This window comes from Sorex fumeus, unplaced genomic scaffold, assembly GCF_029834395.1.
Source record: "Sorex fumeus unplaced genomic scaffold, SorFum_2.1 ptg000044l, whole genome shotgun sequence".
In the NCBI taxonomy this organism is placed as follows: domain Eukaryota; kingdom Metazoa; phylum Chordata; class Mammalia; order Eulipotyphla; family Soricidae; genus Sorex; species Sorex fumeus.
Genome location: NW_026606101.1, coordinates 20678976 through 20695347, shown reverse-complemented (window position 1 = coordinate 20695347; position 16372 = coordinate 20678976). Strand labels below are relative to the sequence as shown.

The 16372-nt window shown below is 48.1% G+C and overlaps 1 protein-coding gene across 3 annotated transcripts in view; it reads right to left on the bottom strand.

Annotated features, from left to right (window-relative positions):
* Positions 1–6194, bottom strand: part of ATRN (attractin) — a 152610-nt gene extending 146416 nt beyond the window's left edge. For all 3 annotated transcript variants that reach the window (XM_056122082.1, XM_056122080.1, XM_056122081.1), the window contains exon 1: positions 5647–6194. In XM_056122082.1, coding sequence (XP_055978057.1) covers positions 5647–6047 — 401 coding nt within the window. In that variant the 5' untranslated portion in view covers positions 6048–6194. The remainder of the gene's footprint in view (positions 1–5646) is intronic.
* Positions 6195–16372: the final 10178 nt, after the last annotated feature.

Here is a 16372-nt window from a genome sequence, read left to right as displayed (position 1 = left end):
TAGAAAGAGGTATTTATGTCCTCAGACCAGACAGTGACTAAGATTCTGGAGAGTTTTTTGGTTTGTTTTTGGCCACACCCGGTGGTTTCAGAGGCTACTCCCGGCCCTGTGCTCAGGGGACTGCGCTGTGCCAGGAATCGAACTCAGGCCTCCGGCGTGTGAAGCAGAGACTCAACACTGGGCTCCCTTTCCAGTCACAGATATTTTTTCCCACGCAAGCTTATTATAACAAATCTATTTCCCCTCCAACGTTTCTCAAAGTGTTTACTGCGGTGAGGTTAGCGCTTGAGAAGAATGTTTCTCCAGGGCAGCTGTATTCATTGAGAGCCTGAGGACAAAGACTCCAATGGGAAACATGGGTTAGCAGAATAAGACAAAGCCAGAGCTCAAATCTCAATTTTTCTGCAACTTGTCTGACCCTGGGTAAGTTATCCAAATATTCTCCTGGACTTCAGTTTGCCCATCAGTAAAATGGGACCTCCTTCCCTCTAAGAATTCGCTTCTGGACACAAAACCTGGGGCAAATGAAGAAATGCTAAAGAATGGAGGCAGGTGCTGCGACAGTGACTATGACAGCAAGACAGACTTGTCCTATTCTCCTAGGGAAGGTTGAAGCCTTCACATTGTGGCCATCAGATTACGCTAATCTAATCTCCTAAAAGCTCTGTAGAGTTAGAAGTTCAAAGAACTTAATGCGAATTAATTTCGTCAATTAATTTCATATCTTTATTCTCTAACTTGATAGAGCATATTTATCCTCCAAAGAAAAACTTCCCAAGTAGGGAAAAAAAAACTGACAATTCAAATAAAAGTGAATGAAAGTGGTGGTACAGCATTAGAAAGCATCACTCTACAGTTATCTGTATTAAACTGACACCATTAACTTTATTTTCTGTAATGAATCATTTCTATAATATCGTTCATTTGGGAAAAAATTAAGTGATTTTTCTAACCACAACCACACAATAATCCAAATTTTATGAACCATCTTCAAAGTTTTCTTGAAGATTAATTGGTACAATGTATATGAAAATGCTTGACCAGGCTGCTGGCACAGAATGTGCATTCAGTGATAACTTTAGCTAAATCTAAAATCCTTAGTTTTCTACATTCCTTTCAACTATGACCTTATAACAACACACCAACTTGCTATCATTCCAAACCAAACGGTACTCACTCTTTGTCTTTTAGTTTAACAACACAGAGGTTTAGAAGTTAAACCAAGACATATGCCTTGGGCGTTTGCCTTATTATGTGGCCAACCTGGGTTCAATCCCCAGCATCCCACATAGTCCTGAGTGCTGCCAGAAATAATTTCTGAGTGTACAGCCAGAAGTAACCCTGAGTAATGCCAGGAGTGGCCCCCAAACAAACAAACAGAAAAGGACATACGCTATTAAAACCCACCTTTGTCTTCTCCTTAAAAAGGGGAGATGGGGGTGGAGGTCTTTCAACTGGCTGGGGAGGTGCTCCAAGGGGCTGGCGCACACACACTGAATGCAGGAGCCCCAGGTTCCATCCCTGGCACCACCTGGTTCCCCAGAACTGCGGAGTGTGACCCCCAGCACCAAGCAGGAACAGCCCCCAAGCAATGCCAGGTATGCCACCCCACCCTCAAAAAGAAACAAAACAACCCAAAAATCCTTGCTCTGGGGGTCAGAGAGAGCAAACAGTGGGTAAAGCACTTGCCTTGCAGGTGGCTGACCTCATTCAATCCCCTGCATCTCATAAAGTTCCCTGAGCACCACCAGAAGTAGTTTCCGAGTGCAGAGTAAGGAGCAAGAACACCTGAGCATCACCGGGTGCCGCCTCCGAGAAGGAGGGAGGAGGGGGAGGAAGGGGAGGAGGAAGAGGAGAAGGGAATGATGATAATGATGATGATGATGATCCGTGATCTAAAAATGTCTTTATAATAAGTGATCAGAGGTGCTAAGCATGGAGGCAGGATCCCTCCCAGAGATTCTAGACCCCATGCAGCGCACAGTCCCAGAGAGGCTCAGGGGTCACCACAGCAACACCCAGTGATGTTCAGGCAGTGAGGCAGTGGGGGAGACACAACTCAGGGCCACGTGCCTCTAGGTATGTTGCCTACTTCCCTCCCCGCCAGGCCAGAGACCTAAATTTCTTTTGCTTTCACTTCAAAAAATATAAATTCCAGGGCCCTTAGGGACAGTGGAGGGGGCTAGGGTACCTGCTTTGCATGCAGATTCTGGCCTGGGCAACCTCCGAGCAGCAAGCTGGGAATAACCCCTGAGCACCACTGGGTCTGACCCCAAAACAAACAGACAAAAGGGTATTCCAGAGATTGCCAAACATGACGGAGCTCGCAGAACCACAGTTCTAACCCTACCCAGAAAAGAGCGGCTAGAACTGGCTCCAAGGCAGCAGTTCCCAAGAACCAGAAGAAACTTCACTCACATGAAGCAGCCAGGCAGTCAGCATCAGCACTCCCATTCCCCTACCAAGAGGCTCTTCTCCAGTCCACTGGGCTGTCCGTGCAGTCCCACAGCCCCACTCTTCCTCACTTGCCCGTGACTCCAACCATCAATCTGTCGCTTGGTGGACACCCTTAAAGCACCCAGTTTCACACGTGAAAAACCAAGCTTAGTACAGATCTGCACGTCCCTATGTCTTGGGATCTATTAAGGGTATCAGCAGCCACTGTCCCCAAGATGAGAGCTAGTTTTTCCTTCCCTCATCATCATCCCCTTCTCTCTACCCAAAAGCAAACCCAAGAGAAAAGAAAGACCTGTCCTCGGGCCAGAGAGATAGTACAGCAGGTAGGGCGCTTGCCTTGCAATGCAGCTGACCCAGGTTTGATCCCCAGCACCCCATCTGGTCCCTGAGCCCCGCCCGAACTGATCCCTGAGGACAGTCAGGAGTAAGCACTGAGCATCACCAGCTGTGGCCCCAAAGCAAAACAAACTAGGGGGAAAAATACCTGTTTTTTCCTTGCAGCACCCCGCAATTTAAGCTGACCCAACCATTCACCTGCTTAGGAAGTGCCTCACATTCTAAATGCTTTAGCCTCACTGCCAAGGCCATTCTTGCTCAGGCTTCCCACCTACACACATACATGGTCATGAGAATGAGGGGAAATGATACCACTCCACTGTTCATAGGTCAAAATTCCCCAACCAATCCAAAGGGCCTTGTGCTCTCTCTGCCCTGGCCACTGAACTTCTCTCTAGTCTATCATAACCCCCTCCATCCCCAACCCTCTGGCTAGGCCTGTCCAGGAGTGCCCCACCCCATCACCAGGGCCACGCCATCTTGCCCCTCAGTTTTCTGCTCGTAAATCATGATTATTTTGATCACTAACTTGCCTGTTCCCAATGAAGTGACAGTCGGCTCTTCATTTGCCTTCACAGCCAAACCTTTAGAGTTTTATCATTAAGAAAGTGCTTGGTGGCCAAACACGTGTTGCCCGCAACTCCCCTCTTGAGATGTGTACTTTCATACTTTCCTATCTAATGTTGTGATATGTACTGGGGTTCCCTCTCCACTCTGCAGATGTCCTTGTTCCCTCTTGCGTTCACTCTGTCTATGTGTGTGTGTGTGTGTGTGTGTGTGTGTGTGTGTGTGTGTCTCTTCCCCTCCTCCCAAACCTCAAAACCTCCAAATAAAACCTGTTTTAACTTTTTTTAAAAAGGAGCTGCTTGGGGCTGGAGCAGTAGCACAGCGGGTAGGGCGTTTGCCTTGCACGTGGCCGACCTGGGTTCAATTCCCAGCATCCCATATGGTCCACTGAGCACCGCCAGAAGTAATTCCTGAGTGCAGAGCCAGGAGTAATTGTGCATTGCTGGGTGTGACCCAAAAAGTGAAAGGGGGGAAAAAAGCTGCTTATTAGACTGCTTTTTTTTTTTTGGGGGGGGGGGGGGTGAGATGTGCAGGGATCACTCCTGGCAGTGTGCAAGGGACTATATGAGATGCCGGAGATCAAACCCAGATTGGTTGCTCCCCAGGCAAGCGCCCTCCGCTGCACCATCACTCTGGCCCCCTAAATTTCTTATTCTCCACCCAAAATATAAGGCTCACAAATGCTGAACAAGACCTATCACACAGTAGCCTTCAACAAATCAGTGAATAAATGCTATTCATAAGCCACTCTGACACCTCGAGATGCGTGGCTGGCCCCACATCACATCGGTTGTGCAATTAGCTAATTTCTCCATCCATGAAATCAAGAGTCTCTCTCCTCATCATCCTCTTGGTTCCTCCAGAAGACATGCCATCAGGTGGAGTCTACACTTCTACTGTTCCAAATTTCGCTCTTATAACTCTTATATCTGGCCTGACACCAGAAATACTGGGCCTCCACAATTTTGTCTGCATCCTTCCTTGTCTGTTTTTTTTTCCACTTCCCCGTTTCCAAAGGCCCCTTGGCCTCCAACGCTCAAATCCAATGTCACCCCTTCTTCCCTCCCCTCAATTCTCCCTGCATTCCAAAGATTCCCACTGCCTCCTCTGGGCTGCGGATCAAATGTCACTCAAAATGAGAGGTTCCCCCAGAAGTTCACCACTGGCTACAGGTTTTTAATCAGACCGTCCTGTTTTCTGCTCTTGAGAGCATTTAACCATCATTATGTGAAATTATCTAGCTTGCGTCTTTCACTTATTTCTTTTTTTCTTGACACCTTATCCCAGTCCTCCCACAGGAGGCTGCAAGATCCCTGAGCAGCGGCTGCCGTCTTTCTCCCATTCTCTCCCCCTCCTCACACCTGCCATCAAAAGTGCTCACCCAACACCTGCCCCAAACACGAGGCGTTCTGCAGCTCTTACTACAGTTATTTTTGTGCGTAATATCTTTCTCTTGCTATATTCCAAAATCCCCGTGGAATAGGCCAAAGTCTGGCTCATCTGCTTGTGTGTATTTTCCAGAAATCCTTGCACAAGTGGCAGAGGCAAATAAACAGATAGCTACTAATTAATGAATGAATGATGGCTCCAAGAGGCACTGCCCCGAACAAGCAGACTCAGAATCCCATACAGTCCAGTTCTGAGGGAAACCGGGGCACGCAGATCTCCTGCCATACCCTCTCTCCAACAGACAACCCCCTCCCAACACACACACACACACACAGACGCTGCACCTCCAGTGAGCCAGTCTCCCAGGCCGGTCGCCTCCATCATCTGCAGCCACCCACCACGGCTCTCCCAGCTCCTCTCACAACTGCCCCGGCCCTCCAACCTGCACCCAGCAAATCTCCCCCAGGGACCTGTTTCTTCCCATCCCCAAAGAGCCGGAGAGCTCGGCGCGCGCCGGGGAACAAGGGTCTGCTCAAAGCAGTGTTGAAGTAGGACCGGCTCGCTCACCTTTCCCATCTTTCCTCCGACAGAGGCCGAGTTCCTGAGTAACCGCCTTGGATACTCACTGGAACGCAGAGCTTTCCTCCCACGGAGCCCCGCACCGTCCCCCCCGCACCTTTTCATATTCCAGAACAGAAAGACCTCCCCACCCACCCACCCACCCGCGGCCAGAGCCCATCATCTCCCCGGAAACGAAGGGTCCCCCAACGCCGCGCCCCAGCGCCAGCCTCCCCACCTGCTGTCCGCCTCCGGCCTGGAGCGGTGTCGAGCGTTCCAGGTGGCGTCCCGCGGGCCCGACCCCCCACCCACCCCCACCAGCCTCCGGCCCGCACTCACCTGAACCGGCCCCCGCAGTGCTGGCATTGCTCGCCCACCCAGCCGGCGGGGCAGACGCACTGGCCGGTGCCAGGGTTGCAGCGGCCGCCGTTGACACAGGGCCGGTCACATTCCTTGGCCTCGGCTGCGGCGGAGCCCGACACGATCGCCGCGGCCGCCGCGGCCTCGGCCGCCCAAGGCAACGGCAGCAGCAGCGGCAGCAGCAGCAGCAGCAACGGCGGCGGCGGCGGCGTCGGGAGCAGGAGGCGCAGCCCGGCCCCCAGCCCCGGCCTCCCCGCCCCGGGCGCGTCCCAGTCCCCGCGGCGCCCGCCGTCCGTGCCCGCGGGCGCTGTCGTCGCCTCCGTCCTCCTCCTCCGCCTCCTCCTCAGCCTCGCCTCGGTCGCCGCCGCCGCCGCCACCATCTTCCCGGGGCTGAGAAGGCGCCCCGCGAACACATACACACACACACACACGCGCGCGCGCACACGCACACACACACGCACACACACACACTCAGGCTCACACTCCGCGCGGCCCCGGCTCCGCTTCGCCTGGCCGTGCGGGGCGGGGCTGCGCGGACGGTGGCTCGGGCGGTCAATCCGGGGGCGGGGCCTCGAAGCTCGGGGGCGGGGCCTCGCGGCTCGGGGGTGGGGTCCTCGCGGCTCGGGGGCGGGGCCCCGCGGCTCGGAGGCGGGACCAGGCGATGCGGAGGCGGGGCCGGGCGGTCCGGGGGCGGGGCCTGGCGGCGCGCGTGCGCGCGGGGTCGGGCCGCGGCAATGGCAGCAGCGGTGCGGACCCCCCGCACGGCTGCCGGGCGCGGCCGCGGTCCTCTGGGCGTCCGACGCGCAGCAAGCAGCAGCGGCAGGAGCCGCGGCGTCGCTGCGTAGGCGCTGCGCGGCGCCTTTGCGCGCTGGTGTGGCGCCCGAGCGCGGCGGGGATGGGAGAGAGCATCTCTGGAGCATCATCCTCTTCCCGCGGATGCTGGGGAGCCGCCCGCCCTGCGGGTGTTGGGGAACGGCCTTCCACCGAGTCCCGGGCGGCCGTCAGCGCCCTGCTCCTATTGGAACTGCCCTGCAGGGATGCTGCCGGGGGCCGGGGTACGGGAAGGCTGCTTTCTCTGTAAAATAGGGTGAGGGGCGCAGAGATGGCGCAGGTGGTCGAGGCGCCTGCCTTGCTTGGGGCCTCCGCGGCGCAACCATTCTGACACCATGTAGGGTTCCCTGAGCACTGCCAGGGGTCACTCCTGAGCACAGCCAAAATATCCCTTCAGCATCTCTGGGTGTGCCGCTCGCCACCCGCCTCCATACCGCCGCCCAAAATAAATAAATAAATAAGCGATGAGGAAATCGTGTGTTAACCTGGTGCCTAACTGGACTCGATAAATTAGGGCCAGAGATACAGTATAGCGGGGTAGGGCGCTTGCCTTGCAGGTGATCCACTCGGATTCAATCTCCAGCACCTCATATAATCCCCTGAGCCCTGCCAGAAGTGATCCCTGAGCGCAAAGCCCTTGCTCAGTGAGTCCTGCGCTAAAAATAAAAATAATAAAAATGAATGCCTACGAGACAGAAATCTCGCGGCTTCCCTGGATACAGGCTGATCCAGTAGCACACCAGACTTGACAGCTAATTCCATGGAGGACGTCAGCAACAACTCTACTCCCCTACCCTTGGACCTTCAATCTTATTTTAGGAGAGAGCCATATATAATTAAGTAGGAGCATCTTCAGGCAACACAAATCTGCCCCTCTAGTGGGCCCCAAAGAAACAGGGGCATAATATAACCATGTATAGTTTTTGAACCCAGAACCCAGGCTGTACCTGTGACTTGTGGGAGTGGGGGAAAGGGAGTACATCTGGCAGTGCTCAGGGATTATTCCTAGCGGAGCTCAGGAGACCATATAGGGTACTGGGGATCAAAGCAAGGTTGGGTATGCAAAGAGAAACTCCATACCCCTTGTATTATCTCTCCACCTCAGTACATGTGGCAACCCACAGGAGAATATGGTGAATGTGATCATGTACCAGTGCAAGTCTGGGCTTTACAATCAGGTTCCCTAACTAGAGAGATAGTATTAGGGATTAAAGTGCTTGCCTTGCACACACCCCTCATGACTACCGCCACCCTGGTTTGAATCACCACCTGTATTCCCCAGAACACCACTAACAGTCACTCCTGAAGGGCCAGAATGATAGAAAAATAGGCACTTTCCATGCACATGGCCAGCTGGGGTTCAATCCTCAGCACACCCCACATGGTCTCCCGAGTCCACCAGGATTGATCCCTGAGACTCAGGAGTAAACCCTGAACACCACTGGGTGTAGCCCAGAAAGAAAAGAGTCACTCCTAAGCGCAGAGCAGGAATAGCTTGGAGCCCCATAGGGTGTGCCTCAAAAGTCAAATCACTGTCATCATCATTAGCATCATTATCATCAGCATCTTGATTCAGGTCTCTTGATAGCTGTGAGTGGCCGCTCCTCTCCTGCCCTGCTATAGAGGCACAATACGCAGCAATCTGGAGGAAGAGTAGAAACCTAGAAATGAGATCTCAAACACATGAAGCTGGGGGACCCTTCCTGGCTGCTAGATGGCCATTGAAATCAAAGACCAACAAGGTTGTTCCAGCCATCTGGGCTAGTCCCTATTACCTAGAATAGAAGTCAGTCTTTCCACTGTGCTTTCTCCAAGCCCTTGGGAAGTGTTAGACTGTTTTGTTCCTCAGTAATAACTGTAACTTTGTCTAATAGAAGCCTTGTGGTTTGAGAAATTTTGGGGGGGGCGGGGGACTGAAGGATTGGAACATAATCTATGATACTCAGTCTATCCCTGGCTGTGTTGGTGATCAAACCAGAGTCAGCTACCTGCAAACCAAGTTCCTTTCTCTCTAGTCCAATAAGGTAGCTGCCTCTAAGTTTGAATACCTTGTAGTTTCTGGAAAACATATCCCCTTATCATTCAGAGCAATATTACAGTAGGTAAGATGCTTACCTTCCACACAACCAACCCTCGTTCAGTTCTTGGCAATGCCTGTGATCCCCAGAGCACCACCAAGAGTTATCCCTAAAGTCAGATCTAGAAGTAAGCCCTAAGAAATCTGGGTGTGTCATCTGACAAGGGGTTGATATCCAGGATATACAAAATACTGGTTAAACTCCACAAGAAGAAAACATCCAACCCCATCCAAAAATGGGGCAATGAAATGAACAGAAACTTTCTCAAAGAAGAAATCCGAATGGCCAAAAAGCACATGAGAAAATGCTCTACATCATTAATCATCAGGGAGATGCAGATCAAAACCACAATGAGATACCATCTCACACCTCAGAGACTGGCCCACATTCAAAAGAACAAAAGCAACCGATGCTGGCGCGGATGTGGCGAGAAAGGGACACTCCTTCACTGTTGGTGGGAATGTCGACTGGTTCAGCCCTTCTGGAAAACAGTATGGACGATTCTCCAAAAATTAGAAATTGAGCTCCCATTTGACCCAGCAATACCACTCCTGGGAATATATCCCAGAGAGGCAAAAATGTATAGTCGAAGTGACATCTGCACTTGTTTGTTCATTGCAGCGCTCTTTATAATAGCCAGAAACTGGAAGAAACCTGAATGCCCAAGAACAGATGACTGGTTAAAGAAACTTTGGTACATCTACACAATGGAGTACTATGTAGCTCTTAGAAAAGATGAAGTCATGAAATTTACATACAAGTGGTACAACATGGAAAGTATCATGCTAAGCGAAATGAGTCAAAAAGAGAGGGATAGACATAGAAAGATTGCATTCATCTGGGGGATATAAAGTAACAAAATATGAGATTAATACCCAAGAATAGCTGAGATCAGCACCAGGAGGATTACTCCATAGCTTAGTGGCCAGTCGGGCATTCTAGAGGAAAGGGCAGCTCAGATAGAGAAGGGAACACCTAATAAAGGGTGTTTGGAGGATCCTCCCAGGAGGGGAGATGCGTGTCGAAAGTGGACTATGGACTGAACATGTTTGCCACTCAATGCCTCTTTTGCAGACCACAACAACCAAAAGGAGAGAGAGAACACAGGGGATTTCCCTGCCACAGAGACAGGGGGGGATGGGGGGATGGGGGTGGGGGGGATATTATCCATGGTGGTGGAAAATGGGCACTGGTGGAGGGATGGGTATCTGATCATTGTATAATCAAACCCAAGCACAAAAAATTGTAAATCTACAACTGTACCTCATGGTGTTTCACTAATAAAAAAAAAATTTTTTAAAAAATAAAAAAATAAAATAAAAAGAAAAAAAAAAGAAATCTGGGTGTGTTTCAAAATCCAAAAAGAAAAAGAAACAGAGCCCCCTGTCTGCCTCTAGTCTCTCCGATTTACCTTAGAATATAGAATTGTAATGTTCTAAGAGAATATTACCCAAGGGAAGACCACCTCACTCACTGTCCGCTTTAAGCTTAATAAAACTAAACTGGACCACATAAACTCTCCACTCCTCCATCCCTGTTGTTTGTACTGGAAGCTTAGTACTTGTCTGGGCCCTCATCCTGGCATTCTGGCGTATAAGCTGGTGTATAAGCTGTATTTGGCTGACTTGTCCTACATGGTCTGTGTTAGAGGAGGTGGAAATGAAGACATGGCCAGAAGCCCCAATCAGATGCAGAGGCTGCCCTGGAGCTGTACCCTTGATACAGAAGACCCTGCTCTCTCTCCAGACCAGAAGTGGAACCATTCTTTCCCTTTATACCCCACTGCAACACAGAACTCAGGCTGTGAAGTTTCACATTCACAGATATCACCAACACAAGAGTAACAGAAAATGCCGTAAATCTCCAGAGCTGCTCACCCAAAGACCTAAAATTTGCTGTGATAAACACTCTTTTTTTAACTTTTTTATTGTTGTTGTTTCTGGGCCACACCTGGCAGTGCTCAGGTTTTATTCCTAGATTTGTGCTCAGGACTCACTCCTGGAAGGCTCAGGGAAAAATATAGAGTGCCGGAGATCAAATTTGGATTGGCTGCATGCAAGGTCTACCCACTGTACTATCTTTCTGACCCCATTGTGATCTTTTTTTATTCAATATACTATGGTAGCAATGATGTGTTAGAACTTTTAAGTGAAAGGTTCCCAAACTTATTTGGCCTACCAAACCCTTGAGGGGAAAAAAAATCTCTCAGCATACCTTTGAGAAGCTCCCTTCTTAAAGTGGGCAAACAGAAGCTATTCTGGTCCCTCTGTTTTGTTCAGCATACCCTCCCCAAGGGGAGCACCATCCACTTCGGAAAGTGTTGGTGTAGGTCATGAGAAGTTTCGCAGCATCCTCCTGAAGAACACTTGCTCCAGGGAAATCAGCTGTCACAACAGAATGCAGGCACTGCAATAGGGTGGTCCTGTGAGGCAGCCAGCCCACCCCCTCACACACTGTCCCAGCTTCCAGCCAGATAATTCTTCCCATTTGAGACCTCAAAACTCATGACCCTATCCCAAACTGCAGGGACATAAGCAAAACAAATCATTGTAGTTGTTTAAGTCTATAAACTTAGTGATGATTGTTAGACAGCGAGAGATTACCAATGTACATATGTATGTGTGCCTGCACGTAGTGTACAACCAACCATTTATGTAAACAGACACTGCTGTATCAGCACTTCTGGTTATAGCTCCCAGAAGCTTTTAGCAACCTTAGGCTTTATGAAAAAGGCTCTTGGCTGTTCTACCTGAGATCCAACTACCTAAGAGCCCACCTTTTTTCTCCACTTCATCCATTTTCATGTCCCAGAAGTTGAATGGTAGATAGTTCCTAACCTGGGGCCAGAGTGATAGTACATTTGGCATTTGAAGATAAGGCATTTGCCTTGCATTTGGACAACCTGGCTTCAATCCTGAGCATACCCAATGGTCCCCCAAGCACCACCAGGAGTAGTTCCTGAGTGCAGAGCCAAGAGTAACCCCTGAGCATCACCAGCTGTGACCCCAAAACAAACACACAACAACAACAAAAAATAGTTCCTAGCCTTTGAGATGATGGCTACTTTAGATTTGGATTCCACATTAACAAACTGCTTGGCCAAGAAGGAGTTTTGCATCCACGAAGATGTAGTGATGCCATGGCTGATCTCCACAGGCTTGGAGGAGCCTCATCCATGAGCGAATCTGGTGGGAAAACTCAGGTATGCGAATTTTATGACCAAAATGTCCAGGCTTTCATGGAGCCAGGAATGGGTGACCTCCCCTACCCCCCTGTTCTTCAAGAATCCTGGTAGTCACACCCACAAACTGCCTCTGGTGCCATGTAAGCTCATTAACTGGCCATGATCCACAGACTCACAAATAAATCTAGGAAGAGATCAACAAGCTACAGAGATGCCTCAGACCCCAAAGTCATCTTCCAATAAAAAATTTAACTCCAGCTGTGTCACCTTATTTAAATTTTTAGAATTTCTGGAGCATCTGGATATCTCATTCTCTATACCACTGATATACCAGAGTAGCACACATTGGATGAGATATAGAAAGCAACCAATATCAGTTAAAAAAATATTAGCACTCAAGACTCAACCTCACAACACCTTAGTAATCTCTTATACAAGGGCTCAATGGCTCCAAGGTGAGATACAACAATCTTAACACACTTTCTTCTAAGGAAAACAACTATTTATCATTTTTAGAGAATTATTCTCAACAAGCAATACAAAATAAATTATTTGGGGCTTGTTATTGGGGCCAGCTTGGGTGGCAGTTGGGAAAATTTGAAATAATGGTGGTGGGTAAGGTGTAATGGTGGTGGGATTGGTGTTGGAATATTAAATGTAGTAAATTATTATAAAAAATCAAATAGAATTATAACAAAAATTAAAATATAATAAAATATTTTTTTAAAAAGATGTGGTAAAGTTGCCTCTGCAATTGTTTTCCACTCAGGAAAGGTAGTGTCCCTGTTGTGTACTTCAGAAGCTTTCTCTAATTTGACATCATCATTTTCTATATCTTTCCTGCATTGTTCAAATCAAGGACATCAATGGAGTTGATAATTTGGGGCAGTTTTCCTGGAAGAGACGCTGAGGCAGGAATTGAGTGCATGATTTATTGGGAGAAGATTCCTGACTGAAAGGCAATGAAGTGCCAGAAAGCAGGGAAGGTCATAACATAGTCTCATATTGAGCTGAGCTTCAGCCTGATCTTACCTGAACCAAGAGTTGTACCGTGAAGTCGATCCCACCTTGATGCAAGAGTGCCAGCATTTTCTCTGCATATCTCATTTAGTAGTCAATACTCATTGCCGCTACAAAGGGAATTTGAGAGCAGTACCAATAGCCTTCTACAAATGGCAATATTTATTAAGCACTAGGTAGCAAGAATGAGTGATGCCCTGGTAAAATCTATCTGATCAGCTAAGCTTGAGCTATGAACATCAACAGATCTCACTTTGTTTCATTTGAAACATCAACAGACTCTAGTATGCCAAAGCCTTCTTGTACCTTTTGTCTACAAAGAACAAAGGAATTCTCTGATGATGTCCAGATTTCACCTAATAGCTAAGGTGCTTCTGAAAGACGCTTAAAACTTGAAACAACCAGCCCCAGGAAGGTTCAAGGAAAAAAATGAAGCTCTGCTGAGTTTCAACTCCCAGGAGCCTTTGTCCTAGGAGTTTAAGAATAGCCTCTAAGAGCATAAGAGGTAAGTTAAGAGTTGCATGCATGTTTTGTATGTGGGACGCCCCAGTTTCCATCCATGGCCCTACACTGTCTCCTGCACAGCACAAGGTGTGTGTGCCTGACCCACAGTTTGCTGCTCCAGGGAGGGACCTGAAGAGTATCATGCTGAGTAAAGTTAGTCAGAGGAAGAGAGACCAACACAGAATGATCTCTCAAATGGAGAGTATAAGGAGACATGATGAAAGAATAGTGATTGTCCAAAGACAGTGGAAATAAAGAACATGAGAGCTGACATTCACTAGGAAACATGACACTTGAGGGGACTGGGGGATAGGATGGGGAGGGAGCAACAACTGAGTGGAGGGAAATTTAACTGGGAGGAGGAGGTGGTGCTGAAAGGTGGGAAAGTGCTTTGTATGAAACACCATCAGCAACAGTACTTTAACCACAGTGCAAAAATGTATAATTTTTTTTAAAAAGTGCCCCTTATAGGGGCTGGAGTGATAGCACAGCAGGTAGGGCGTTTGCCTTGCATGCGGCCTACCCGGGTTCGATTCCCAGCATCCCATATGGTCCCCTGAGCACCGCCAGGAGTAACTCCTGAGTGCAGAGCCAGGAGTAACCCCTGTGCATCGCCAGGTGTGACCCAAAAAGCAAAAAAAAAAAAAGTGCCCCTTGTAGAGGCAAACTGGTGGGTGAGAGGCAAATGGCAGATGGGGGAAAATTGTTTGAGGGAAGTGAACAGCGGTGCAGTGTTGAAACAGTGTATGCCTGAAAGCCAATCATGAATAACCTTGTAACCTCATGGTTATTTAAAAAAAATATTTTTTATTTTTTTTTTATGTTCCCAGTACCACCAGGTGCAAAACGACAAAGAAAGATTAGTCTCCTGGGCTATTGGCCAAATGGGCAGCCTCCAGAGACAAGCCTCACAAAGATAGAAAGCTGCCTTTCAGCTCAAGGCACTCACTCAGGCCAGTCCTCAGAAGAATTCACCAGTTCAAAGTTATAGAACTTAAAAAAACAAAAAGTTTTGGATACATTGGAGCCATGCCTCCTCTCCCAAATTTCCACAATAGAAAATCTAGATTGAAGGTAACAATGGAATCTTTGGACAACTGACCTTGTTCAGAATGCCTATAGAGGGGCCAGAGAAATAGTGAAGGGTTAAAGCACTTGTCTTGCATGTGGCCCAACCCTATTCCAATCCCTGACATCACATATGGTCTCCTAAGTACCACCAGGAGTGACCCCTGAGCACAGAGCCAGGAGTAAGCTCCAAACTTTGCTGGGTGTGGCTCCCAAACCAATAAACAAATAAATTAAAAAGAATGGCTATGGCTAAGAAAATCAAATTAGAGTATCCCTAGGTGAGAGAATTAGGTCACTGTAGAACACAGTATTACAAGTGTGAGGTAATGAATGGGTTTGATCCCTGACACCAAAAAATTTTTTAAATAAAATACAAACAAAAAAAATTAGAGGTTCACACATTGAAATCATTCTTTTTAATAAAAAATACATATCTATATCAGAATTAATAGAAAACAAGCTGTGTTTGTTCCCCATAACTCCCATCAGAAAATAATCACAAAAATGGTAGCATAAAATAACACAAATCCTCCCTAAGAAGTCCAAAATCAGCATGTCAGCAAAAACATACTTCCTCTGCAGACATTAGGGCCGAATTCTTCCTTGCCTGTTTCAACTTCTGCTGGTCTCCTTGGCTTGTGACCACATGGCTTCAGTCTGACTTTGCCTTCTTTTCTATATTGTTTTATCCTACTTGCTGTCTTATAAGCACACAGGATTTAGGGCCTTCCCGGATAATCCAGAATGATCTCATCTCAAAATTTTGTTTGTGTTTTGGGCCACACCCGACTGTGCTCAGGGCTTCCTCTTGACTCTTCTGCTCAGGGATTATTCCTGTTGGGCTCAGAGGTGTGCCAGGGATCAAACCCAGGTCAGCAGCACGAAAGGCAAGTGCCCTGCCCACTGTACTATCTCTTTGGCCCCTCAAGATTTTTTTTATATTAATTATGCTTTTAGATGTCTTTTCCAAATCAAACATTTGAGGTTGTGGGGACTAGGATATAACCATCTCATTTGGGAGTCACTGTTCAGCCAACTACAACACCCTGCACAGGGGCAGGGGTGCGTGCTTTTCATGAGTAGGATCCCAGTTTGATTTCCAGCACCATGGGTCCTTCAAGTACTACTTGTAGTACTGGAGATGATGGAGATTCTCCAGAGTGACCCTGGTGGTTCCAGCAGAGCCCCAGCAGCCCACTCCCTTGGGCTCCTGTTGAACCATCATGCCTGATTGAACAAGATTTGCTGGAAGTGGCTCCTGGGGCCCTAGAGCATTGCTTGGGAGTCCCACCCCCATTTCCTACAGAGTAAGTCAGTTTATTCAATGTTCATTTATACATCTAGAATTTATTGAATGGCCATTGTATGTCAGAGACTGATGGAGATTGTAAGGAGATAGTGAAATTGCATTAAAAATAGATAGAGATATAGATACATATATAGATAGGTACATTAAAAAAAACACAGAACTGGGGTTTGAGCAATAGTACAGTGGCTAAGGCACTTGCCTTGCATGCTGCTGATCCATCTTCGATCCTGGGCACCCTATATGGTCCCCCAAGCACTGCCAGGACTAATCCCTGAGCATTGCCAGGTATGGCCCAAAAACCAAAAACAAACAAGCAAAAATGTACACAGAGGTAGAGGGGGACGCTCACACTCAGTAGATTGAACACTACAGGGTATGACCCAAAACCAACAAGTAAAATAAATAAAATTAAAACCCTGTTTGGGTTTTTTTAATCATACCCATTAGAATAGCTACTATAAAAACAAAATGGTGATTTCCAGAGACTGGAGAAAGAAAAAAATAAGCAGTGATTAAAGAATACAGAGTTTCAGGGGTGCAAGGAGATAGCAATAAGAGCATATAGTTTCAGTTGTTTTGTTTTGTTTTGTTTTGTTTGGGGATCACACTTGATGATGCTCAGGGTTTACTCTTGGTTCTGCTCTCAAGGATCACTCCTAGCAGTGCGTAGGGGACCATGTGGGGTGCTGGGGATCAAACCCAGCTCAG